Here is a 26,682-nt window from a genome sequence, read left to right on the forward strand (position 1 = left end):
AAGATCACCAAGACACACCCAGTACACAGGATGTTATTCCACAGCAGGTCACAATATCAGTCATGAGACATGAAACATCAAAAAAAAAAAAAAAAAAGCTACGTGAATACAGTTTACAATTTTACAACTTGTATGCCTTTTCAAGTAGAAAGAGTACGTGTAACTGGGTAAAAATGTGTAAAATCATACTTATGTTGTAATATTACCAGCCAAATATGACATCATGTTATCATTCATATGCATAAATTATATAACTGCGTAATTACAATTGTTACAAGATCAGTAAGAAACCGTTTCAGGATTATATGCAGTAAAAGTGGTGCATAGTTTTATCTGACTTGTTCTTCTTCTTAAAATTTTTTTTTTTAAATAAAACGCTCATACTGATAATATTCTTTTCGCTCTGGTGACCAACTACACCACCCACATAAGACTGTGCAGATGAAATCAAAACAACCTGTAATTTTATTTTTCCAGTGGAAAATGCCTTTCTGCACTTGTAACGCATTTTTTTTTTATACCCATATGACTTTACAAAAGATTCTCAGTGTCCACTTTAGGGCAGGAGGGATTGAGTTTCTTTTTCCTGTGGAACAACAATACAAATGTGGCCTTAAATGTATGACTGTGATTTTTACGGGCTTTCTTTCTTCTACAAAAAAATAATTAACTAAAAAAAATCTGTTTGAGGAATCCAACTGGGATACAAACACATTAATCTGCAGACAGAAGACTGAAATATCAGCAATTTCTATTTAAATCCTTCCTGAAAAGGATAAACTGATGTTGGATTGCCTTAATGCAACATGCGACATGCAAGAGCAATGAATAGACTCAAGTAATAAACTTAAACTAGTCCAGGTGAATAATAATTGAGGTGCAGGTACCTGTCAATAACTTGTGCAATAACCTGTCACGTGACACAAAGATGTTCCTGATGATCCTGATTAAAAGTAAATAATAATAATAATAATAATAATAATAATAATAATAATAACAACAACAACAACAACAACAACAATAATAATGATAAAATAATAATAATAATAAGTAGAAGAAGAAGAAGAAGAAGAAGAATGTTATTGTTGTTATTATTATAGTAATTAATTTTATATTATTTACAAATAATAAAATATTAAATTACATTTTCTAGTCATATGTTTTCTTTTTTATCTTGCGCTTTTTTTTATTCTTTAAGATTATTTATATTATGTACAGATCTTCTTATAATGAAGAAAACTCCCAATGCGGCTTATTTTTTTAATTCATTTATTTATATATTTACATGTTTATAAAATCACCAAGTTCATAAGGACTGGATTGTTTACCTCTTCGCTGGCTAGCAGATGACGTCAGGACACACCCCTAAACGTGTGCGTTGGGATAGGCAGTGGAGTTCCTTTCGCCCAATCCGGATCGAGCTGTCATCCTCGCGGTCCAATCCGCGACGAGGGCACTGGCCGAGCTTGGCTGGGATTGGCTCCCGACGAGAGAGGGTATGTAGACACGCAGAGCTGCTGAGCCGAAGGGCGGGGCATAGCCGAGTCGATGATGTCCACCTCTTTGGTGGTTGACGAGTAGAGAGAGAGAAGAAAATATTCCATATATATGTGTATATACACCCATTTTGTGTGGAATTAACGCTGAGTTTGAAGTGAAGACCAGTATTTGGATGGTTCGAAAGTCAACTCGGATCTCCCCTGGTAACGTATACTTTTATTCTGCTGTAGTTTTTCACGAAGAAAACGTTTGACCGAGTGAGTTTGGCGGTGTGTCAGAGCTTCCAGTGCAGTCCTGCTAAACCGCTAGCCATGCTGACACACATAAACACTGCTAACGTCCACACTTACACACTACTGCACTGCATAGTAGGAGACAATAGTGCTTGGGTTACACTGGCGTCCTGTCCGTGTGTACTGTTTAGTACGGAAGTACAGTACCGTTAATCAGAAAGCGAGTTACTGCTCCAAAATGCGCCAGGAAACTTATTTATTTATTTATTTCCCGAGATTTGCTAGCTTTTCTGTTGCCCAAAAACAGGTCTGAAAGTCCAGATAATCTCCCAAAACAGTCAAAATGGACAAGCTGCTCAGAACCGCACTGGTTTTTTTTTGGTCCGAGTCACCTAGTTTTGATTTGCTAATTAACCCCAGTGATGTGTATGCAGTGATGTAGAGAGCACTAACAAAGTGGTGTTTCTTTATAAATGTGTTTGGAAAACTTTCACAGAGTTGCCTGGGTCATTTTTCTTGGCAACCTGGAGAGCTAGGTTCAGCAGCTGCAGGCAGGTAGGGCAGGAGCAGGCTGGAGCGGGGCTTCATCGCAAACAGATCCCTATCCCCTTCCTCAAGTGCACTCCGCGTGGTATGAAGTCATCTTCCGGAGACCCTTAAGTAGTGCACTTGATTCCCTGTAACGAGCTTTTTGGAGCGGTGTAGCCATGATTTCTGCACATGTGGGGCTTTGGGTGTTTCTGAAAATTATTATTATTTATGTATTTTTATTATTATTATTCTCAGTAATATGAATGAACGCAGTTGTGTTATTGCATTTCGTTTGGTTGAATAATAAAAATAAAATGAATTGGGGTTTAAGTCAAAAATGTAGAAATTTAGATGATTTTTATTTATTTATTTATTTATTTATTTATTTATTTATTAAGCACCCAAACATTGCAGTAGCTGCTAGAGATATTTAGAAATAAGTCACATAAATACATAACTGCTTCAGGAGTTTGATTGTTAAGGTATAAAAACACATGAAATACTTTTTAATTTACTAAATAATAATAAAAAAAATTACACTCAAACAAAGATAATAAAAAAAATTATTTACACTTTAAATAAAGTAAATAGACCTTTTATTTACATTTAAAATAGCGCTGTATTTTTTAACTAGTGTAACATGGATAACTAGATTTGATGATGTTATCATTCATGTGTTTTGTATATATTTTATATATACTTTGTTTGTTTTTTGCTGGCAGTTTGTGAGCACCTATATTTTGTGATGCGTATCCTGTATCACGTTGTAGAAATGCCTGCAAAAACCGTGAAATTAGTTTAAAAAAAATTTTTTGTCATATCGGCAAGTGTAAGGTTAATCCTTGTGTGCAACAGTTCTGCCCTTTTTCTAGAAGAAGTGCAGCAAAGATAACGAAGCTGCGATTGCAGCTGGGATCGCTCGCTAAAGCTTCGACCAGAGAAGGAGAAGGGGAAGTTTCGCCCCATCGAGGCGCATCGAGTGTTTGTTTGTCGAGCGGTGTGCTGTAACCTCTGACCCCTGTGATGTAACTCTGCTTGTTTGCATCTCAGCAAAGTCTTTGGCTGTGTGGGGTTCCAGTGTGCATTGTGAACATGTACACACACACACACACACACACACACACACACACACACACACACAGGTACAGTCACTCAGATGCAGTAACGCACAAATTGTGATCTGGTGATCTTCTTTTTCAGAGCCTCTAGGGCCGTTAAAGCGGTTGGCATGTGCAGGCGTAAACAGGACTCAGCGTGGGCTCATGTGCAGGCGGGGATGTGGAAGCGCTGGCATTGCTCGCTCTCCTTAACCTGTATTTACTCACTGATTCAAATCTGCTTGTTTCTTTTTTTTGTTTCTTTTTTTTTTTTCCTGCCTGATGTGTATCAGATCTCTTCCTGGAAGCAGGAAGCAATTAGGTCTAATCAGTGTGTTCCTCATCTAACTGGAATTCATTTCTGCAGTATTTAATGCAAACCTTCACCACATGTTCGATAACGTGGTTCAATCCATCAGTCTCAAGGGTCCGTATGCAGAAAGGAAATCCGATTCGATCCGATTCAATTCGATTCGATTTGAACGCTTTACAGTATCGTTGAAAAACGAACGGCCTTAAGACTCGCGACTGGGAACGAAAGCGTTGAGTCACGTTTTCTGGACTGATCAATTACAGCGTGAAGTACAAACATTGAAAAAAATGTTTAAATAAAAGAATAATAATCTTCTTAAGGATACACAAAGGCAGTAGAATTGAGATGGAACGATGCCACTTTTTCTTTTCTGATACGGAAATTGTGCGGTCGATATCTGATGTTGTTTTCTTTGAAAAATAATAATAATAAGTTTTAAACTGATTTAAAAAGCAAAACAAAACTGAACCATTGGAAAAATACATACCTACTTACACAGAACTAAAAAAAATCAATCCAAGATCCTAAAAAAATACAATCAAGTCTTTACGTTATAGAAATGTAAACGTTTCCAGCTCCGAAATGTTTTCAAATCAATTTCCAAACAATTTTTCCTCTGATATCTCATCCACCATTTTGTGCTGGTCCTGGATATCAGGATCGACGCTATCTCTCCACAGCAATTAGTCTAACGTTTTATTTTGAGTTTTTTTTTCCTCCTTTCTGTTATTTCTCCTGCGTTTACAGAAAATTAGGACTGGAGGAATATAAGAATTCCTATTTTTTTTTAATTCTGTGAACCGAGCAGCTTTCGGTCGCGACAGAAACACATCCATGAGTCATGCAGCTTTTATATCAGTTGCACATAGTTTCACACTTGCATGAACGACCTCTTTAAGAGCTGCAAGCGTTTATTATTTTTGATCAACTGATCTCTCTAAAGCTCTGAAATAAGAGAGTTTACGCTTTTGAATCATGCGTTTTTAAAAAAAAAAAAAAAAAGAGGGCTTTTTAAAATGTGATGAATTCCTGCTGAAATACTTTCCTGCTGTGTATGAAGGTATTTTGTGATTTATTTATTTATTTATTTATGGACTCCTTGTTTAGCTTTTCATTTGGGACGGGGTCAGTCTCAGGGTGTCAGTTAAGTAAGGAATAAAACACAACCGAGGCATGAAGTTGTAGGAAAATAATCAGTGATGCAGCAGCGTTTTAGCGCCAGCAGTGTGCCGACGATTGAGAATGAGACATATGTATTATGATTTTCTTGTTGTAGTTACATTTAACTTCCTAGAATGTTCTGGAACGTTCAAGAAACAAGTTATTTCCTGTTATCACCTATTATATTATATTATAGGAGCTATAAACAGTCATTCCCTCACCAGCTTCTCTTTTCTCTCTTGAAGCTAATTAGACACACAAAAAAAAAACAGTCCGTCCAGGATTTCAGGATTTTTGAGATCACAGAAACGAACGCGAAATCAAGCAAACCCTGCAATATTCGGAGGAGCTTGAGGTTCTTCAGCCCTCTTCGATTACACGAGTGCAGTTAAAAGGTCTCGTTTACCAACAAACATCGCTGTGAAAGACCGTGCAAAGATTTCGAAATTGTCATTTCAACAATTCAAGTAGTTTTCAGAAAAAAAGCACAAAAAAACAAACAACAAAAAAAAAAGCCACAGTCAAATCAAGCATTTTTGGTCGAAACAGTCACAAAAAAAACTCTGCGAAATTCTGTATGGACTGATAAAAATTCAGCTTGTCTCGGTAACAAGAATCCTCAAAAAGCGCAAACTTCTCCATCCTGAAGACTTTAGAGTGGCTGAAACCTGACTAATACAAAGTGCTGACACTGGAGACTCTTTACAAAATCTGCTAAACAGACATCTCATCGTGGAAAATGAAGCTGTAACTATATAAATACTAACGGATTAAAACTAACTATCGTCAAAGCTGCCGTTATAGAAAACAAATCAGGACCTTCCGACCAATCAGAATTGAGAATTCATCAAGTATACATTTTTGTATGTCATCGTGGTGGTGCCCAGTTTAAACACCCGTTTGTCCTGGAACTTTTTCTATCAAGTAACCATTCTAATCACTGTGAGAATTCGGTACTAAGTATCTTTGATAATGGTGGGTTTTGATTTCCACCACTGTAAGAGATTTTTTTTAAAAGAAATTATGACCCCCGGGCTATTCTCACGGACACTGGAGGTGTTTACGCTTGCGGTTTGCGTGAATGTTTTATTAAAGTCAGCCTGATTTATTAAAGTCTCACTATGTGTACTGTATGTTGTAGTGTAAACGCTTGTGGCCCCCATTACTAATACATGCTGTTGCGTTTACAATGTGCTCATTAGACGTTTATTTTTACTTTATCCAAACGTTCCACGTGGAGGACCTCCCGTATTCCACCAGACATGCCAAGACGGCACCGTGTTTAGCGTCTTCTCGTTATTAATTAACCCGACACGTGACGACATCCAGCAGAGCTCTCGCTACTCACTCCTTCCTCTGAAATTTTTTTTTTTAACTCCCTAAATGTGTTTTATGACGGTGGGCCTCCAGACGTGCCCTGTAGTAGGTGACTTTATGAAAAGGGCGTAATGGCTTCCACATGGAAAGAGCAGCCATTTGTGGGATTATGTAAGTGGAGGCTTGGTGTTGGTACGGTGCTAAAAAAGAAAAGAACGAAGGTTGAGTTCAGGGGATGAGGTCACAACTTCGGATGCTGCATGGCAACAAAACATAATCCTAATGTTACACATGTCCAGAGGTTTGAAGTAATAAAGTTATACTTTATCACGTTACTGTAATTGAGTTTGTAATGAATCTGAAGCTGTAGTTTCCGTGAGTGTTTCTTTTTGACTTCCAAAGTTGCTCTATAAGATTCACGTCTCATCACTGGGGAGGTCTTTGTAGCCAATTTGAGACGACTCATACTGGAAGTAGATATGATAAGATGAGGAAATTGTGGCCACGTGGTCAGCGGTAATACTCAGTTGGTATTGGTAAGGGCCACAGTGTGTGTCAAGAAGACATTACCCCACCACCACCACCACCACCACCAGCAGCTTGAATTGTTAAAAGAGCAGGTTAGATGAATGGATTATTGCTGTTGATGCTACAGTCTGACTCTACCCTACAAGACTGATCAGACCAAACGTCAACTGTCCGGTTCAGGTGAACTTGTGCCCACTGTATCCTCCGGTTCTTGGCTTACAGGAGCGGAACCCGACGTGGTCTTCTGCTGTTGTTGCTTATCCACGTCAATGTTTGACATATAGTGCAAGCTGAGATGCTTTTCTGTTCACTGTTTTCTGTTGTAAACAGTCCAGAACTGAAGTATCAGCGTTGACGCCTCCCTAGATCAAGGTGTGCATTCTGAGATGCTTTTCAGCTCACCACGATTGAAAAGAGTGGCGCTCGCTCGCCGAACTAAACTATCGTCATTGACGCCACCCCTAGGTTAAAGTCTGCATCCTGAGAGGCTTTTCATTTTAGTCACCAGAGCCTTCCGGTGAGTTCAGCCTGGCTATTCTCCTCCGAACTCGCTTATCAACAACGCGCTCGTTTTAAAAGCCATCATTTCCCTTTAACAATTTGCGTCAGCAGCTCGTCAAATCGAGTCATTAGTGTATTTTATATAAGGTACAAATGTAAGGACGAGCATGTTTCCTTTCATATTTTTTTTCTTCTTTTTTTTTTAAAAAAAAAAAAAGCTTTTACAGTAAGATGAGTCAGAAAACCTTTGATTTAATGGCTACTTAGTCATCAGTTTGAAGTAAGTTGGTAATTTTGTTGGACACAAGATGGGCATTTGACATGAAAACGAAACCAGTTAGGGAGTTGTCAGGAACCACAGCATTTTTGCGCCGTGAATCAAACGGAAAAAAAACACCTCGGTTTGCATGCGCGCTGGGAGGGGGTTTGAATGAATCCTTGCTAAAAGTGGAAAGAGCACTGTTTAAAGGATGAGCGGAGCCACGGTACAGTAGTCGGTACTAACGCAGTGTGTGGTCTGCTGGAAAACGGGTACGCACACACACACACACACACACACACACACACACACACACCGGGTTAGTGTCTCTGACCCTGCTGTGTGTTTTTTCCCCTCTCGTGATGCAGATCATCATGTTAATAAACAGCGTGTTTCTTATCGATTCGGCCGGATACAGCCGTGCTGAATGTTCTGGTGTCTAGTTTTTTTTTTTTCCTGTCGGCGTGATTGAGCTGTAGTTGTTTTTGTGCTGCTGTGAGACATTAGACGTGGAGCAGTGCTTGTGGAGGAGAGTCTCCCCGCTGTGTGTCCTCGCCGCTGCAGGTGTTCTGTAGACGCTTCCCAACTTTAAAGCCAGACAGAGTTCATCCTGCGGACGAGAGCGAGATAGCGCTCTCTCTCTCTCTCTCTCTCTCTCTCTCTCTCTCTCTCTCCATCTGTCTGTGGTTTCACTTAAGTCTTCATTTCTCTCTTACCTCTTTTTTTTTCTCTCTGTCTTTTGCACGTCTCTCTTTTTTTTATTTGTTGTGCCTTCTTAGGTCTCCTTATTGACTTGAACTTATTTTCCTTTGCTGCTCTTGTCCCATGTCCTTTCTTTCACTTTTCGCTCCCTTATCTCATTCTTTCCATCTGCCTCTCCCCCTGCACCTTGTTCTGCCTTTTCTATTCTGTTCCTTTTTTCTTCTTTTCGTCCACTCCCTTCTTCCTGCTCCTGCTCATGCGGGTTGCTTTTCTTGCTCACTTACAGGATCGTTCCTTTCGCTCGTCTGTCTTTTTTTAAATTGTTTATTTGTTTTTCCATATTAAATTTTGTTTCGTTTATGTCTTCATTTTTCTCGCACAGGCCATCATTTCTTTTGTTCTTTCTTTCTTTACATGTAATATTTCTTATCACTTATTACTTATTTTTCACATGATCCTTTCTTTCTTTTTGGTTATATTTCATTACTTATTTTTCACAATCGGGCCTTTCTTTCTGTCAAAAATAATAATTTAATCTCTCTCTCTCTCTCGCTCTCGCTCTCTCTCTCTCTCTCTCTCTCTCTCTCTGTGTGTGTGTGTGTGTGTGCGCGTGGCTCTGTGCCAGGGTGGTTTTCATGCGGCGGTATGAGTAGGCTGGAGTGTAGAGGGTCGGCGAGCTGAGCAGGTTTGCTCTGATTGGCCAGCAGACGACGAGCCCCCAGATGCAGCTCCTCCCCTTCCTGTGTTTGCGCTGCAGGCGTCTGTCATCTCATTCTATTATTCTCTCTCTCTCTCTCCCTCTGTCTCTCTCTCACACACACACACACACACCACCCTCACACACACACACCGCACACCACACACACACACACCCACACACGCACGCGCACACACACACACACACCATTTATTCTACAGAGGAGCTGCTGAGTCCTATGGAATCCGCTGGAGGTTTAGAGCAGGGTGGTACTGTGTACAGAATGGAGCATGTTGGCCTATTTACAAGCTTCTTATCCTCCCCTCTCTTCTTCTGCACAGTATCTCTCTCTCTCTCTCTCTCTCTCTACCTCTTCTCTCTCTCTCTCTCTCTCTCTCTCTATCTCTCTATCCCTGTGTTTCTTTCTCTCTGTATCTCCTACCCTCAGTCTCATTCTTCCTTTCTCTCACTATCCTCCCTACTGTCTCTCTCTCTCTCTCTCTCTACGCCCCTTCTCTCTCTCACTCTCTTAATCCCTCTCTCTCTATCCCTCTCTCCCTACCCTCCCTCTCTCTATCCCTCTCACACCATCTTTCTCTCTCTCCTTCCATGTCTCTCTCTTTCTCTTTCCACCTTGCTCCTGCATCATCTTTTCCTCTCCAGTGCTTCAGTCCCACATGTCCTCCACCCTTTTTGCGCCGTCCTTATTACCTCGTTTTAGTATTATCTTTCTGTCTCACTCTATTCTCTCTCTCTCTCTCTCTCTCTCTCTCTCTCTCTCATGCATTCCTATACGTCTCTGTCATTGAGTTTTGTTTCTTGAGCCGCCGTGTCTGTCTTTCTGTGTCCGGTAATAAAATGACGCAGAATTCCCCAGCTCTTATTTTAATCATGAATGTTTTTTTTCTCCCTCTCTCTCTCTTTCTCTCTGTCTCTCTCTCTCTCTTTCTCTCTCTGTCTCTCTCTCTCCCTCTCTCTTTCTCTCTCGCTCTTGCTCTAATTCTCTCGCTCTCGCTCTAATTCTCTTTCTGGTACTGAGACAGCTGAAGGATGCAGACAGACAGAACCACACACCCTCTCACACCATCCTCCCCCTCATCTGTCTCCACCAAAGTCTGTCTGTTCTCCACAGCGTTTATCTGAGCGATGTTTCAGTCAGATTAGAAATTGTCTTTCTCCTGCTCACTCGGCGGCTTTAAACGTTTTCTGGACGTCCTGAAACATCTTTGAGACCATAACACTTCCTGTTGCTTTGAGCGTTCGATTTTGTAGACAATAATTACTAGGCATGTTTGGCCTAAAACTCGAAAACGTGTCGATTACTCGCCATGCAGCGATGTAAAGCCACGCTTTTCTCATGAGGTTCATTTAATTATGTTCACCCTCACAATCCTAGAAATACTAGGGCCCTATGCAGTCCATTTTAATGAATCAGGTAGAATTTTAATTCAATAAATTACTTTAATTCAATATTTAATTCAATAAAATAATTACAAGTAATTTTTTTTGTTTTTTTAACATTAGTTAAGTAATTTACTTTAATTCCTGTCTCTTTCCCGTCTGTAATAAAATATTTGTTTTTGTTTCAAATATATTTTCTTCAATGATTTATCTTAAATATATTAAACAAGAAAATATCAGATGTATCTTCAATATATAAAATAACCTAAATAACCAAGACTTATAAATATAAGTATTATAACTTTTTAAATAAATGTATCATTTATTGTTATTTAAAGTAATTTTATATATATATAATATATATATTATATATATATATATTATATATATATAATATATATATATATATATATATATATATATATATATATACATACATACATACATTATCTGATTTATTGATCATATGTTATATGAAATTAATTGTACAGAACTGTTTTATAATCTCATAATAACCGTAATATACTCTTGCCATAAAACTCTTTCATTTTCGCACCCTCCAGGATTTCTCTATCTTCTGGATCGCAGAATCACGTAAACTCCGCGATATTCGCAGGAATATTCTAAATACCCGCAGATCTTCCGCAGATTCGTGCCGAGACGCGTCACATCACGTCACGTCACGTCACGTCACGTCACGTCGTGGCGACACGCATTCAGACGAATCCGTCTTCGATTCATGTGCGTCGAACAAGTGTACAGCTAAAAGGTCTCGTTTACCAACAAACATCACTGAGAGAGACCGCGCAAGACAATTTCATAGAGTTGCAATTTCGCCAATTTGAGTAGTTTTCCGCAAAGAAAAACAAAAACAAATAATCAAGAATTTTTGGCCGCAACAATCACAAAAAAAGCTGTGTGAAATCCTGTACGTCCTGATTTTAGACATTATGACGGCATTTAATGCTGTTGCAAGAAAAATCCAAGCTGCGAATCACTTTTATGTTATTCCCAATAGGTCCATGCAGCTAGCTAAGCCAACAGCTTGATGCTGTGATTTATGTACACACACACACACACACACACACACGTGCGCGCATTAAAAAACACCAGACAAATGGTGCTGCTATGTTGAGTGTTGTCCAGGCTGTTGGGAGTCTCAGACAGAAGGCTGTCACTCAGTCTCCTCGGAATATTCGGCCACGTCGAGGCGACACGTTCATCTGGCATTTTATTACATTTCTGTCTTTTCTTTTCTTTTATTGCCCGAAGTTTAATTTCGCACTCGCCCATCATGCAGACGTTTAAAATATTTTACACCATGATCTCACAGACATAAATCCTGGATGTAATGATTAAAATAGCTGTTCCTATGCTGTCATAGGAAAATAATCAACATGCACTTACGTTCCGTTTGACGCCGCAGCAATATTTATTAACGAATGTCACATGCTTTTTCACCGTTTATTATTGCGTTTAATGTTGCGTAACGTTATAACAAGTTAGATCCTGTTCTCACTTATGTTAGGACAGCTATAAGCAGTCGCTCGCTCACCAGTGTGTCTCTCTCTCTCTCTCGCTCTCTCTTTCTCTCTCTCTCTCTCTCAGTACATGAAAATGTACTGTTACAAAGTGCTTACATCGCAGACTCCTTCCATTAACGTTAAATAAACATCTCCTTTAAGAAAGCGTTGACCAGATCAAGGATTATACGCCAAACGAGTCCCTGTTTAAATCGTTAGTATCGAAACTTTAACGTATAGGAACAAGTGCATTAAATATAAACCTGTATAATCAATCACCACCTTCTGACCAATCAGAATCCAGAATTCAGCATGTATGGATATACAGTATGTCTGTAGCACAGTGCTGTTAAATTCTCCATTTCTACAGCCAGGAACCAAAACATCAGACGTGCGTGTCGCATAACAAATGTCTCAGCAAGAAAAAAGGGCTTATTTTTCAGTATTTGTAGCTAATATTGGGACAGTTTACATAAACATTTGAACTGCGGGAATTTGCCACGCACAATTCAGCTGGGTTTAGTAATTAATCACTACCTAAACGAGTCTTGTAATATCTTCATTGATTGTGCGGCGTCGTTCCATACTTCCAGGAGAAATCCGCTCGACGTAATTCCTAACGCTGGGTACACACCAGCCAAGTACAGTCTTTCCCAGGAAAGATCACACAGTGCAGCACAGTTAAACAATAAGGCACAGAGGGGGCTCACTTAATGAAGCAATTTGCAACACCAAAGCGATCGCAAAAACAAACCCAACAACAATCGCAGTAAGAACCAGGCTGTTACTCTCATGTCCCTCAGGGTAGGAGGGCTGGAGCCAAAGCCACACCGCAAGTGCCAGAGTTATCACCTTTAGATATGACCGCAGGAGGAGGAAGAGAGCTCTCTGGAGTTTCTGGTGTTGGCCGTGATTCAGCTTTGTGGCTGATGTGCAAAAGTGTTAACGCACCCCCCTGTAATGGCTGTTCATGTACAGCGTGTACATATCAGCTTATCAGTTCGTCCTCCGTGACCTGACCTTTAAGCCCAGTTTAGCTTGTTACAGATGAGGGAGAAAACAAAGATGACCTTTACACAGTTAGTGAAAAGTGTCCACAAAATGTCGTCCCTCTAGGCCAGTGCCAGGCCTGACCTGATCCTGCCTTCAGGTTCTTCCAAAAAGAGCTAAGTTTCGAATACTGTATATTAAAATATATAGATATTAATATAATAATATAGTTGTTTTTTTTTTTTTTTACAGTTTGTATATTGAAATATCAAAGGTTGGGTTTTAATTGAGTATAAGTAATGATATTATATGTTCAGAATAAAAAAATCTATTTTTTTCTGTATCTATCGTCCAGGAGACGTTATGTAGTATACAAAGGCGGTACACACAGTACAGCTGCTTTAGACATTTTTCTGAAAACTCTTTCAGAATATTTCAACAAATAATTATAGTCTTTAAAAGAAGTACTGTCAGTGCCTGGTTTCAAATCAGCACACACACACTTTCCACATTTTGCAGTAGAGGGAAGCGGTAAGTGGCAGACTGTGGGCTGTTTGGGTCATGCAGATGCAGGTATAATCTTTCCTATTATGAATCAGACAGTAAGGAAAAATGCTGTAAAAACTGAATCTGATGTCTACAGAAAATAACAGTGAAATGGAGGGGAAATCATTTAAGGTTTTACAATTCAGTACAATATTTTAATAGCAACCCAGCTGCTTCAAATCAGTGTGTAATCATTAACAATAACAACAACAACAACAACAACAAAATCAAAATATCCAGTCTCAGAAAAATGTATTGTGAATATGAAATACGTTAGCACCATATGGATATCATCATATTGCCCAGCCCTATTCAGCACAGAACCTGAATCAGTACCATATTCAGTACACAATAAAAATCACTACAGTATTCAGTACAGAACCTAAAGCAATAGAGTAATCAGCATAGAACCTGTGTCAGTATCATATTCAGTATAGAATCTAAATTGGTACAGTAATCAGTGTAGAGCTAACCCTAGAACTTTATTCTTTAGTACAGAACCTAAACCACTAGACTGTACAGTACTGAACCAAAATCAGTACAGTATTCAGTACATAACCAAAATCAGTGCAGTGTTCAGTACAAAGCCTAAATCAAAACAGTGTTCAGTATAGAAGTGAAATCAGTACAGTGTTCAGTATAAAATGAAATCAGTACAGAGTTCAGTGTAAAACCTAGACATTTTGATGAACACACCCAAAAATTCAGTACACACCCAATAACAGTTCAGTATTCAGTGTAGAAAATAAATCAGTAAGGACATAAATCAGTACAGTATTCAGTAGAGAGCTTTGTGTCTAGTAAGTTTTTTGTGACCGTAAATAATTGACTCTGGTCCGTTGAATTATTAAAGATAATGCACACCTGAGGTGTAACGGCCTAGGGTTAGGGTTAAGGGTTAGGGATTAGGGTTGGGGTTGGGGTTAGGGTTGGGGTTAGGGTTAGGGATTAGGGTTGAGGTTAGGGATTAGGGTTGGGGTTAGGGTTAGGGATTAGGGTTGGGGTTAGCGTTAGGGATTAGGGTTAGGGTTGGGGTTAGTATTAGGGTTAGGGTTGGGGTTAGGGTTAGGGTTGGCGTTAGGGTTACGGTTAGCATTAGGGTTAGGGCGTTACCTCCTCGAGGTGCGCGTTAATTTCTAATAATTCAATGGACCGGAGTCAGTTATTCCGTGCGTAAACGCTGGTTATCACTGTTCTCTGATTAAGGCCTGAGTGCTGGTTTATCTCGATCGCTCTCACTTGTTTAAATAAAGGTAATACACCTGTGCTGCATTACTCAGCGTTTGGCTGGCCGGTGTCCTCCTCGTTCTCATCCTCCTTGTTCTGCTTTCATTCACACACAGGAGGAGTCGGCTGTAATTAAACTTTTTGTAGTAGACATGTTTTGGGTGACGACGCCAGCAGGTGTGTGTGTGTGTGTGTGTGTGTGTGTGTGCGTGCGTGTGTGTGTGTGGAGGCTGTGAGTATAAATGCCATCTGCAAACTCTATCTCTTCCTCTCTGTCTTTTCCTTTCTGTCTCTCATCGTGTGTATTGGCAGCATGGTGTCCTGGCGTGTGTGTTAGTGTGTGTGTGTGTGTGTGTGTGTGAAGACTCTTCATTAGCGCTCTCACTCTCCTTCTGTTTCCTGAGATGGCACAGGATGTCTCCAGAGAAAGAAGGCCGGCTTGAGAACAAGAGTGTGTGTGTGTGTGTATGAGAGAGAGAGAGAGAGAGAAATAAAACAAACACCAGTGAAGTAATGGCATTCGGAACCAACAGCTGTCTAGGCCAAACCACAAACAAACACTTTCTCTCACACACACACGCACACACGCCCACATACACACTCGCCTCCCACACAATCGGACATCTGCTTCCTCGCGGTAGCCTGGCCAAGCGAAACCGAGCAAAGCCGCAACATTTACCCAAACACCCCACTTCCTGTTTAATGCCCAGAACGCCACGTTAGTGCAACCGATGCTGCTGTGCTACACACCTCGATACATTGTAATTCCATTCAGAGCTGCACGGCTCACAGACCAGCGAAGTTTATGAGGTCTCTGCAACGTCCTTCTAACTGGTAAATGCAAGTGTTATTCGCTCAAGCCAATTCCGATCCGCAGTCATCGATTACACTTTCGGCTAAAGCCGGGTTTACGCCGTGTGACAAAAATCGTAAAAGAATTCTTTGGCCGTGATTTGAGATCAGCCATCTTAGAACGCATAAAGTGCCATCGCGACCAAAGACGGCTTAAGGAGGAAGCTAGGAACGTTCTCACTCGACCTCTCTCTAGCGTCCAGCCGAGCGACGTGGCGAAAGTCGCGAGCGCTAGAACAAAATGAGTCTCCCGTATCAGCGGCTCTGACAACTTTAGCAAATCACAGGTTTATATTAAAACACCTCTGAAATCTGATTCGTTATTCAGTCCCTCCAGGATTTTGCGATCGCAGGAATGAACACAAAATCAAGCAAACGCCGCTATATTTCAAGGAGCTTGCAATTCTTTCCAAATTCCAAAACAAATAGCCCGGATGTGAAATTTGCTCATCCGGACTACTAATTTGTCCACGCCTGTGTTCGGAACGTATTGCACAAGTTGCATAACCGAGCTTCGATGCGTGGGCACGATCGAGGAGGCGCGCCATACATGTCGTCACACCCAAGTCGGAAATACATCACCACTGGACTTCCCGGGGTTTGTAATATAAATAGAAATAATACATAATATATATAATAATATATAATGTATATAAAATAGAAATAAATGTATCCGGTGATTACACAGAGACGTCCTTGCTCAGTCCGTGACCTGTTTATTAAATAAAAGTTACAGATATAGCAGAATCACGGCATGTTTATTTAATATTCAATCTCCGCACACATAATAGAGAAAGGCTCTTTCCAAACCTGTTTATTATTTGTTTTTTGTTTTTTTTAAAACTAAGTGCTTTGTTTACACTGTGGCTTTAAGCTGGTTTTGCAGTGATTGATTGCAATAATCCTTGTTGATTTTTGCAGTAGTGATGCGCCTGGACGTTTTAGTTCCTTGTAAAAGTAAAATACCCTTAGGACTTGCTGTCATTCGCCGAAGGCAACAACGTAACCGGCTCAACTGTGTTTTTAGCTTGTACTGCCTCGTGACGTGTACATTATCATTAACGCTAACGTTAACAGCGCCGCCGGGTCGTAATTACCGTCGCTGGAAGAGATCTGATAGACGAGAAGCCGCGTAAAGCCAGTCAGTAAGTCAATTTGATGCAACTGTGTAATCTCTAAGGCTTTAGTTTTAGCGTGTGGGCGTGTAAGTGAGTTGTCCGTCTTTTGCTTTTAGGCAAGCGCTAGCAATTTAGGTAATAATTAGACATCTGTTTGCGATAAAGCTGATGTGCGGTCCTCGTGTCTGTTTCCACGAGTTTGTGGAACAAAAAGGCAGTACGTTTAGGAAAGGCTGAGTTTGGAAGAATACTACGCTGTCTGACATTTACGTTCAGGATAGCAAGCTGGTCACTTGGAGTTTATCTCTCGTGGGAGTCTTTAAAAAAAAATGTTTTATTTGGTTTTAATGTGAAATAATAGTACAGGAATGTATAGCCTACAGTCAGGTCCAAATGTTCATATTTTTGCGTCTGTACACCAACACAATGGATTTGAAATGAAGCAATCAAGACGTGATTGAAGTGTAGACTTTTAGCTTTAATTCAAGGGGTTTAATAAACATACTGCATTAACCGTTTAGGAATTACAGCCGTTTATTTTCAGAGTCCCTCCATTTTCCCAGGCTCAAAGGTAATTGACTGATAAGCAATTTCGTTGCCAGCTGTGGCCTGTTTCCTCGTTATTTCATGACAAATTGAGGAGATAAAAGGTCTGGAGTTGATTCGAAGCGTCGAATTAGCACTTGTTCATGAGAACACTCATTACGCAGCCCAAAGAGGTGTTGATGAAAGTGAAGGAGGCCATGAAAACAGATGTTTCAGAGAGATGATAGAAGACGTGGTACAACAATTTGGTACAGTCTTAAAAAGAAGGAACGCACTGGTGAGCTGGCGAATGCACTGGAAGACCATGGAAGACGGCTAAACTTGGGAAGTGGTGGCTCGGCGGGTAAGGCTCTGGGTTACTGATCGGAAGGTCGGGGTTCACACTCCAGCACTGCCAAGCTGCCACTGTTGGGCCCTTGAGCAAGGCCCTTAACCCTGTCTGCTCCAGGGGTGCCGTATCATGGCTGATACTCTGACCCCGACTTCCTGGCGTGTTGGGGTATGCGAAGAAAAGAACTTTACTGTGCTGTGACCAATAAAGACTCATTATCATTAAACGGATGATCGCAGAATTCTTTCCTTGGTGAAGAAAACCCCCTTCACAACATCTTCAAGTCAAGAAGGCGTATTGTCAAAGTCTACTATTAAGAGGCACCTACATTAAAGAATAATGTAAATATAGACGGTTTACATCACAATGCAAAACACTTGTAACACTCAAGATTAACCAAGAAGAACTTGGACCAGAATGATGAGAAGAGTAGAGTATGGAGAAGGAAAGGAAGCGCTCATGATCCAGAGCATACCACATTATCGGTCAAACGTGGTGGAGGCAGTGTTATGGCATGGGCATTTATGGCTGCCAGTGGAAATGGCTTCACTGGAGTTTATGGACAATGTGACTGCTGATAGCAGTAGCAGGATGAATTCTGGAGTGCATAGAGGTACACTGTCTGCTCCGACTCAAAGGTTCAAAACTGATAGGACGGTGCTTCACAGTACAGACCCAAAGCATAAAGTGAAAGCAAGCCAAGGGCTTCTTAAGGCAAAGAAGTGGAGAAACAAAGTGTTCTTAAATGGCCAAATCACTTGACCTTATCATTTGTCTATAACAATAGATTGAGATTATGTCTGACAGGATAACTCGAAGCCACGCTTCTTCCATTTTTGCGCATGAAACAATAACGTTGTGAGTGGGCGAATTATCAAAACGTTGGGCTGTATAGACATACATACATAGGTTTGGTTTATAGCATCATAACTAATTTGCATAGACATATGAGAACATCTTTATTCTTAAAGCTTTGTCGCTCGAGAAATGAGGCTTTTGCATGCTACACAGTTAAATTTCACAAACACAGCATGTTATCATGCAAATGGGAGTTATTATTGTGAGCCCATGTTTATGCCAAAGATTAGCATGGCACAGTTGCTTAATCTATTGATTTGCCCTTTATTAATGGAGTTAAAAGGACACGAGCATTGCCAGTTCTCAGTCTTTGAAGGCTGATCCAAAATATGATATAATACACTTAAGGTTTCAAAGCCAAAGATTAAAAAAGTGTAAATCAATACAGGGCGAAAGTCTACATCCCCGTGCTTTTTTATATTTGAATGGGAAACACACTTTTAAGAAAAACAACTCTATCTACAAAAATATCATCCCAGAACACTAAAAAAAATGGGTATATGTGCAGTGCTTTGAAAAAGTATTTGCCCTGTCCTGACTTCTGTTTTTGTGTAGATTTCATACTAAATTGTTTCAGAAGTTAAAACAAAATCTAAGATAAAACAAAGGCAACCTGAGTAAACACAAAATATAGTTTTTAAATGATGGTTATTTATTGAAGCAAAGAATTTATCCAATACCCACTGGACCTGTGTGAAAATGTATTTACCCCCATAGTTACTAATTCCCCAAGTCTCTGGAACTGCATTGATAATGTGGTTCAGCTGGACTAGATGCAACCAGGCATGATTACTGCCAACCCTGTTAAGTCAAATCAACACTTGAATAGAACTTTTTCAGCAGCATGAAGTTGGTTAAAAGATCTTACTCAGTAACACACTATGCCAAAGTTGAAAGAAATTCCAGAAATGATGAGGAAGAAGGTGATTGAAATACATCAGTCTGGGAAGGGTTACAAAGCTATTTCAAAGGCTCTGGGACTCCAAAGAACCACAGTGAGAGCCGTTATCTCCAAATGGAAAAACTCGGCAAAGTAACGAACCTTCCCAGAAGTGGCCGACCTTCCAAAAGTCCTCCAAGAGCACAGTGACTACTCATCCAGCAAGTCACATAAGAGCCAAGGACAGCATCAAAGGACCTACAGGCCTCTCTTGCATCAACAAAGGTCCCTGTTCATGACCCCACTATCAGAAAGACACTGGGCAAAAATGGCATCCATGGAAGAGAGGCGAGGTGAAAACCACTGCTAACCCAGAAGAACATTAACGCTCGTCTGAATTTTGCCAAAACACACCTTGATGATCCTCAAACCTTTTGGGAGAATCTTCTGTGGACTGATGAGTTGAAAGTGGAACTGTTTGGAAGACAGGTGTCCCGTTACATCTGGCGTAAACCAAACACAGAATTCCACAAAAAGGTCATCATACCTATGGTCAAGCATGGTGGAGGAAGTGTGATGGTGTGGGGATGCTTTGCTGCTTCAGAGCCTGGACATGTTGCAGTAATTGAGAGAAACATGAATTCTGCTCTCATCCAGAAAATTCTGAAGGAGAATGTCCGGTCCTTAGTCCATAAGTTGAAACTCAAGCGCAACTGGATTATGTAGCAAGACAATCAGTGCGTTTACATGGACAACAATGATCCACTATTAACCCGATTAAGACAATACTGTGATTAAAAAACTACCATGGAAACAGCAATTTTTAATTACCTTAATCTGATTAAGGTCATACTCGAAGTAAACACTAATCGAATTAAGACATGTGGAGTATTCCTGTTTTAGTCGCATTATCGAGGTGTATTACAGACATGTACACACCTTAATCACATTATGAACGTCTTCACCGCATTTTGCGACAGGACACGATCACACACAGCAATGCTCAACATTTTACGGTGAACAAGAGAGTTCGGCTGCGTCCCAAACCGCATACTTGCCTACGATAGGCCTGTAGTGGGGAAAAATACATGTATCTGGGCTACTATATAGAAGGTAAGTACGCGGTTTGGGACGCAGCCCACGGCTTCAAGCAGTTGTCTATTTGTACGTACAGCATGACAGATAATTAACTGCACTTAAAGCGTTCATAAAAAAATTCAGTTAAAACACCCAGAACTGTACATGGTACCATAACGAAGATGAACTGTATGTTGATACGTGAAATTCTGGAGGGACATCGGACGGCGTGGCGCGGTGACGTAATGACGTGTGCCGTTAATCTAATTATGTTCTATAACTTGTAAAACGGGAACATGACAGGAGTATTCTAAAAGTGACTCATGTAAACACCTTAATCACATTATTATCTTACTCAGAGTAAGGTCAGTAATTACATTACTGCTGTCCATGTAAACGTAGTCAGTGATCCAAAGCATAGGAGTAAGTCCTGGTCCTAGAAGTAAGTGAAAGACTGATCTCCAGTTATCGGAAGCGCTCGGTTGCAGTTATTGCTGCTAAAGGTGGCACAACCAGGTTTTAACTTTAAGGGGGCAATTAGTTTTTCACATTTATGGTAAGTGTTTGAAACTTTTTTTTTTTGCTTCAATTAAATAAATAAATACAAACTGTATTGTGTGTTTACTCAGGTTGCCTTTGTTTTATGTTACATTTCGTTTGAAGACCTAAAACTATTTAGTATGAGATTATACACAAAACCAGAAGAAACTTCCATTTCGTAAACGGAATGCTTGTGGCCATTTCGTTCTGCTGAAGAAGAGTTTGGAAGTAAACTATGCCTGTCTTGCTTTAGTAATAGAGAGGACATTTGGAGGTCACGGATCCCACAAACTTGCAGTATGCATCTCTCATTAAAACAGTATGATTTTTGCTTTCGCTGTCGTGGCACTGCTCGGCTTAGAGCCCTTTCACACATATTGGTCTGAATCGGTACAGAATGAGGTCTTCGTATTCTTCTTATTTATTCGGAATTGACACTTTTATTTCGTTTGCTATTTTGTGTGGTTTGATTTCACCCTGTTTATTATTAAACGAGCCAAAAAAAAGCAACAAAACAAAAAAAAAAAAAAGCGTAGGGCTGAAAATGTTCTTGTAAATCTCTTTCAGTCAGAAGTACGGCAGTGGAAAAAAAAATAAACGAACCTTCGGCCCTTTGCCAAAATCGGCACTCAATAAACGCGTACATATGCAAAGAAAAATGTATAGTCATTGATATAGGGACGCTTTCTTTAAAGAGACGTTTATTTAATATTTAAGAAATGGAAGGAGTCTCCAGCATGAGCAATTGTAACCGTACAGGATTTCATGGAGTATTTTTGTGTGACTGTTGCCGCCAAAAATGCTGCAGCTCTTTAAAACATTTGCGATGCAGCTTGTGGCGTTTTTTTTTTTTGTTTGTTTTGTTTTTTTTTTGCGGGAAAACTACTTGAATTGGCGAAATTGCAGTTGCTCGAAATTGTCTTTCGCAGTGATGTTTGTTGTTAAATGAGACCTTTTAGCTGCATGCGTTGTGATTACGTCAAAAGACGCGTCTCGGCCCAAATCTGTGGAAAATCTGCGGTAATTTTGGAAAAAATGCAAGCTCCTCCGAATATTTCAGCGTTTCCTTGATTTTTTTTCATTCATTTCTGCGATTGCAAAATCCTGGAGGGACTAGTAAGTACGTTTTTCCCGCCACAGGAAAGGCTTTAGGACTTTTTTGCGGTTTCTCGGAAAGCGATGAGAGTAAAACTTCGTTACTGTTAAAATGTTACAGCGAACGGATAAAAACTAACATGTCGTTCTTTAATTAGTGCAAAAAAAAATTGTGATGGCAAATTGCTGTGGGCTAAGAGGAATAAAACACTACGAACTTTGGGGTGTTAACGTCATCACACTTCATCACACCACAAAAGCGTTTTATTTCCGTGATGTATATAAATGAAGACTGGGACAAAATAAAATCCCTGGTGAAGTCATGCATTCAGCTCGTTACTTCCCAGAAGTGTTTCTCGCCGCGAGCCAACATTGTAAGAATCTCAGCGAGCGTGTCGAACACACCCTCTTGGAAGCTTGCGAATTGTATTTGGCCCTGTCATCTTACCGCGTTCACCTTTAACCTCAATCTCTCCCGTGCCAGCGGAACTTTTCTACTCGCTATCATCAGCTCTCTCTCTCTCTTTGTCTCTCTCGCTCTCTCCCTTGCGCTATCTCTCTCTCTCTCTCTCTCTCTTGCACTTTCTCTCTCTCGCTCTCTCTCTCCCTTGCACGCTCTCTCTCTCTCTCTCTCCCCTGCGCGCTCTCTCTCTCTCTCTCTCTCACTTGCGCTCTCTCTCTCTCTCTCTCTCTTGTGCTTTCTCTCTCACCCTCTCTCCCTCTCTCCCTCTCCCTCTCTCTCTTGCTCTCATACACACACAATGGACTCCAAGTCCTGCGGCACAGTGGAAAATGATCAATTAGTGTGGGCAGAATTGGTGAGGTTGTCATAACAACGGAGAAAACAGAAAGCATCTCGCATGTTCGTAAAGCAGCAGCAACAAGGCGAAATCTGTTGTGTAAACACTCTGTAGATCCTGATGTTCGGCATTACCCGAAGGACTACGAAACTCGCAACACTCGATACTTTTGTCGTTAAACTTTATCCCCCTCCTCCCCTCTAACACCACCCCCCCCGTCCCCCCGTCCCCCCCCGGCTAATGAGAGGACCGCCGCTGAAAAGCTGTGGAGCGCATGTCTGTCAACAGTTAAAACAAGGTGAAGTGTCAAACTCTTAAACCAGTCTAGTGGCCTTGGCTTGAACTCGTACGACTCTGCCCTATTTACATCTCGAGCAGCTTTTCTTTGTTTGCGTCCAGCTCATTTTCAGTGAAGTGGCGGTTCCACTAGCTGCACTAGTCTAGTACTTCAGCGGGATAAAGTGTTGATTTTGGCCGTGAGCTCGCGTTTCTCTCTTGCCCGTGTGGCGGTGATTGCTTGAAAGAGCTCTTCGGTTTAGGCTTAGCTCTTGATTTTTGATGTTCATGCCAACCTGCGATTGGCCAATGAGCTTGGCGCTCCATTCATGACCACTCATGACATATTGTACATGTTGTAGTACATGTAACATTTCGGTTTTGTCTGTTTGTTTTTTTACGTTGTGCATCTGATAGGTGTGTAGAATAACACTTCTTTTTGTTGTGATATTAACTTCGAGAGAAAGGAAGACAGCAATCGACTTTGCTCTGGCCGTCCATGGTTTTCCAAAGCAGACGCACTGGAATGTGTTTTTAGTTCGGACCTCGGGGCAAATCGACGTGGAATTTTCCTGAAATCTGAGTACAGTGGATTGTGGCTACTGAACTCTGTAACTCTACCTCAGTAGTCTAAGCTGTTTGCTGGATTGCTTTACCCAACGTATTCGTAAATACTACAGCGCTTAAAATGTCCACACACTTAAAACCTTTGTGTCAGATGAAACCCTCCCGTCTTTTTTCGAGAGTCTCCAAGTTTCTGTCTTTCGTGCTAACCGTGCAGCTAATTCAAGCGCACAAATCTGCACATCAAAAGAGTCTCAATTTCCTCATTTAGCTATTTATAGTGTACATTTCACCCCAGAATAAGGAACCCTCGTTTCAGTTCTCAGCAGAATGGCACGTTTGGAGGAAGCGAGCGCAAGCCGACGGAGGCGTTTCTTGTTTACTCTGCTTGTTGTTAGCGGGCATCGAGTCTCTGCTACGGCAACATTTTCCTTTCCCAGTGTCTCCTGACGCTTAACATGTGTGCTGTGTTGACCTAAAAGTGAACGCTGTGCTATTAGTGCCATTTCCAGTAGGTGGCGTTTAGGCACTTAGCACACCAATTAGTTGTTACTTGTTATAAATAATCAACAATTGTCTGGCTCGATAAACGTTTTTAACTGCGAGGTGACCGCGTGCTGTGCTAGTAGAGCTTTCCACGTCGGCTTTCCGAGGTTGCGATTCAGAAGATTTGTGCCGTGAAGTGCTCGTCATGTTTCTTTACGAAACAAACAGTCGTGAACCTACTTGTCCACCAACTATCAGTGAAGACTAAATCATCTAGAAATGTAATCCGCTTGTACTGGATGCTCTGCCTAGTGACCTGTTCACCCTTAAATTTGAGCATGAAGTGGGAAAACCAGTCACACGGCTACGTCGATGTCAAACTGTCGAGAAAAATCCATTCCCAAATGTCTCTCTTTGATTGCGCTGCTGAAACCGCTTGGCGCATAGAGGCCCTTCGTATTTGATGATGAAGTTTCCAGGTTATAAGTCTAAATTAATGAACAGGCCTCCTCTGTGTCGCATGCTTTCGAGCCTTAGGTGAAGCTCGAGCCTCTGCGCTCGCAGTCACACTCAGCCGGCATGTAAAGCAGCTAACTAGCCACAGTGCTATAGGATTTGAATAATTAAGCATTCAGGCTTGGATTGACATAAAGCTGCGGTAGCTCGGCTAAAAGGATCTGTGCGTTTTATTTGTTTTGTTTTGTTTTTTTTTCCCGGTTGAACACATTCTGAAAGTGCACTCCATCGCTTTCTATAGTGTTGTTAAAGAAACCACTCGATTAGGAGAAAATACACATTTAAATAGGAATAAATTGCTAAGTCATTATGAAGGACAATGGTACTTGATTGGATAGAGATATAGAGAGAAAATAGATGGATTTTAGAGAATAGCGTCTGATTTCGTGCGTGTCACTAGTTGGCAAGAACGCACACATACACATACACGTTTCTCAGAAATAAAAATCAGGGACTGGGACATTATTGAGTTTTTTGGGAAATCCAACTTGAATGAGAATGAGTTAATCATTATAATTACTATTATTATCATCATATTGGTTTATTTTCACTTTTCCTATCACTTAAATTAAAACAACCTGTCTTTTTTTTCTCTCTCTCTCTCTATCACTCTCTCTGTCGATCGAAATTTACCCCCTGCAAATGAATTGCCCTTTGCCCTTCGTTTGAAAGCTTTTCCATGGCGCGAAATCTTCGCTTTGGAACAATCAGAGGTAAAGCTGTAGCGCTCACACTGGAGACTCCTTCCATGAATGCTCAACAAACCTCTCCTCAGAGAAAATGTCACCATATCAATGATTACACACTTTAAAAAAATTTTTTTTTACTCCATTTAGACTGAAAAATGTACTGAAATCGTCATTTTAACCCAGTTATACTGAACATGCTGGACGAATTTCGTTCACGCTACATTAGGATTGCAGAATGACGAGCCATCTTTTTGTCATTTTCCAGCATGTCTGGGTTTTTTTTTTGTTTGTTATTTTTATTAATCTATATCTCCGGTGTGAAACAGGTCTGGTAGGAAAATAAACACAAGAGATATCTGATACCAGACAACAAGTTTGTCCTGAGGCTGTACACGCGCAGCACTCAGAGAATTTACTATGACGCGATGATGCGTGAACTTTGGCACATTTTCCTTCTGGGCCTGAGAAAGTCCGATGACAGAAGAACATAATGTAATAAATGTAAGTCTCGGGTTAACCTCTGTGATTATAATTTACGACTGTGTGATCTCTGTGGGAAAATCAAGCTCTTCTTGTTTTCCTTCATAAAAGCCATTTTCTTGAGGTATCACTTTGCATTGTAGTTTTCTCCCTGCAGTTCTCGCTGCTTCCAGGAGCGCTAACGTGCCTGTGGTGACATTGTGTTTGTGTCATTTCATCAAATACATCACTCCTGATTTGGATTATATAGAGCGTCCTCGACTCATTTATTCCAATCCTTTTCATTTGTAAATGTTATGGCCAGAGAGAGCGCTACAGAAAGCAAGAATGAAGTGTTTAACTCTTCGTCTCGCCGCGACCGCGTTCACGTTCGGATTTGATTTGATTTCCCCGAATAAAGACCAAAGATTTATTTCAATGCAGTTGTGGATTGGCTGACCTGACCAAATAAGCATGTCTTATTGTTAAAGCGTCACAGAAATATAGACAGGACTACATTTACATTTGCACACACTCTCTCTCTCTCTCTCTCTCACACACACACACACACACACACACACATAGACTCATGAGTTGTAGCTCATCTTTCTGAACGCCTTTTAGCTGGACAGATTCGATTTGCGATGCCAAAATGAAACGCTCGTTCGTTATATGCGCGAAATTCGATCAGTTTATCTGATTTCTCGAGAGTGTGTTGTGTCTGAGTGTTATGGTTTGAAATGTTCATTATATAATAACCAGGTCTAAAATGATTAGTATTAGTTAACAAATGAAAACAATAATAAAAACACACAAGCTGGTGGTGAAAAATTTGCGACCGTTTCTTTGGCCTCAGTTCTCTTCACACTGTCGGTATTTATCACGTTTGATAGCGATTGTGTATGATCAAGTAAGGAATGTTGCTAGGAGTGGCAGGTGGTAGCAGTGTAATGTGTTTACATCAGTAACAGATTACACAGCTAAAGGGTTTCACTGCCAAGAAACGGATGTAGCTGTAGTAAGCAATAATTTAGTATGAGTCCAGAGGCAGGGTTTTGGGGGTTTTTCC

General features: G+C 40.6%; 1 protein-coding gene across 1 annotated transcript in view; it reads left to right on the top strand.

Moving 5' to 3' along the window:
• The first annotated feature begins 1,302 nt into the window (after window positions 1-1,302).
• The window catches only part of vdra (vitamin D receptor a), a 74,394-nt gene continuing 49,014 nt past the window's right edge, over window positions 1,303-26,682 (top strand). The window contains exon 1 of the mRNA XM_053642639.1: window positions 1,303-1,703. Coding sequence (XP_053498614.1) covers window positions 1,673-1,703 — 31 coding nt within the window. The 5' untranslated portion in view covers window positions 1,303-1,672. The remainder of the gene's footprint in view (window positions 1,704-26,682) is intronic.

This window comes from Ictalurus furcatus, chromosome 15 (assembly GCF_023375685.1).
Source record: "Ictalurus furcatus strain D&B chromosome 15, Billie_1.0, whole genome shotgun sequence".
Classification (NCBI taxonomy): domain Eukaryota; kingdom Metazoa; phylum Chordata; class Actinopteri; order Siluriformes; family Ictaluridae; genus Ictalurus; species Ictalurus furcatus.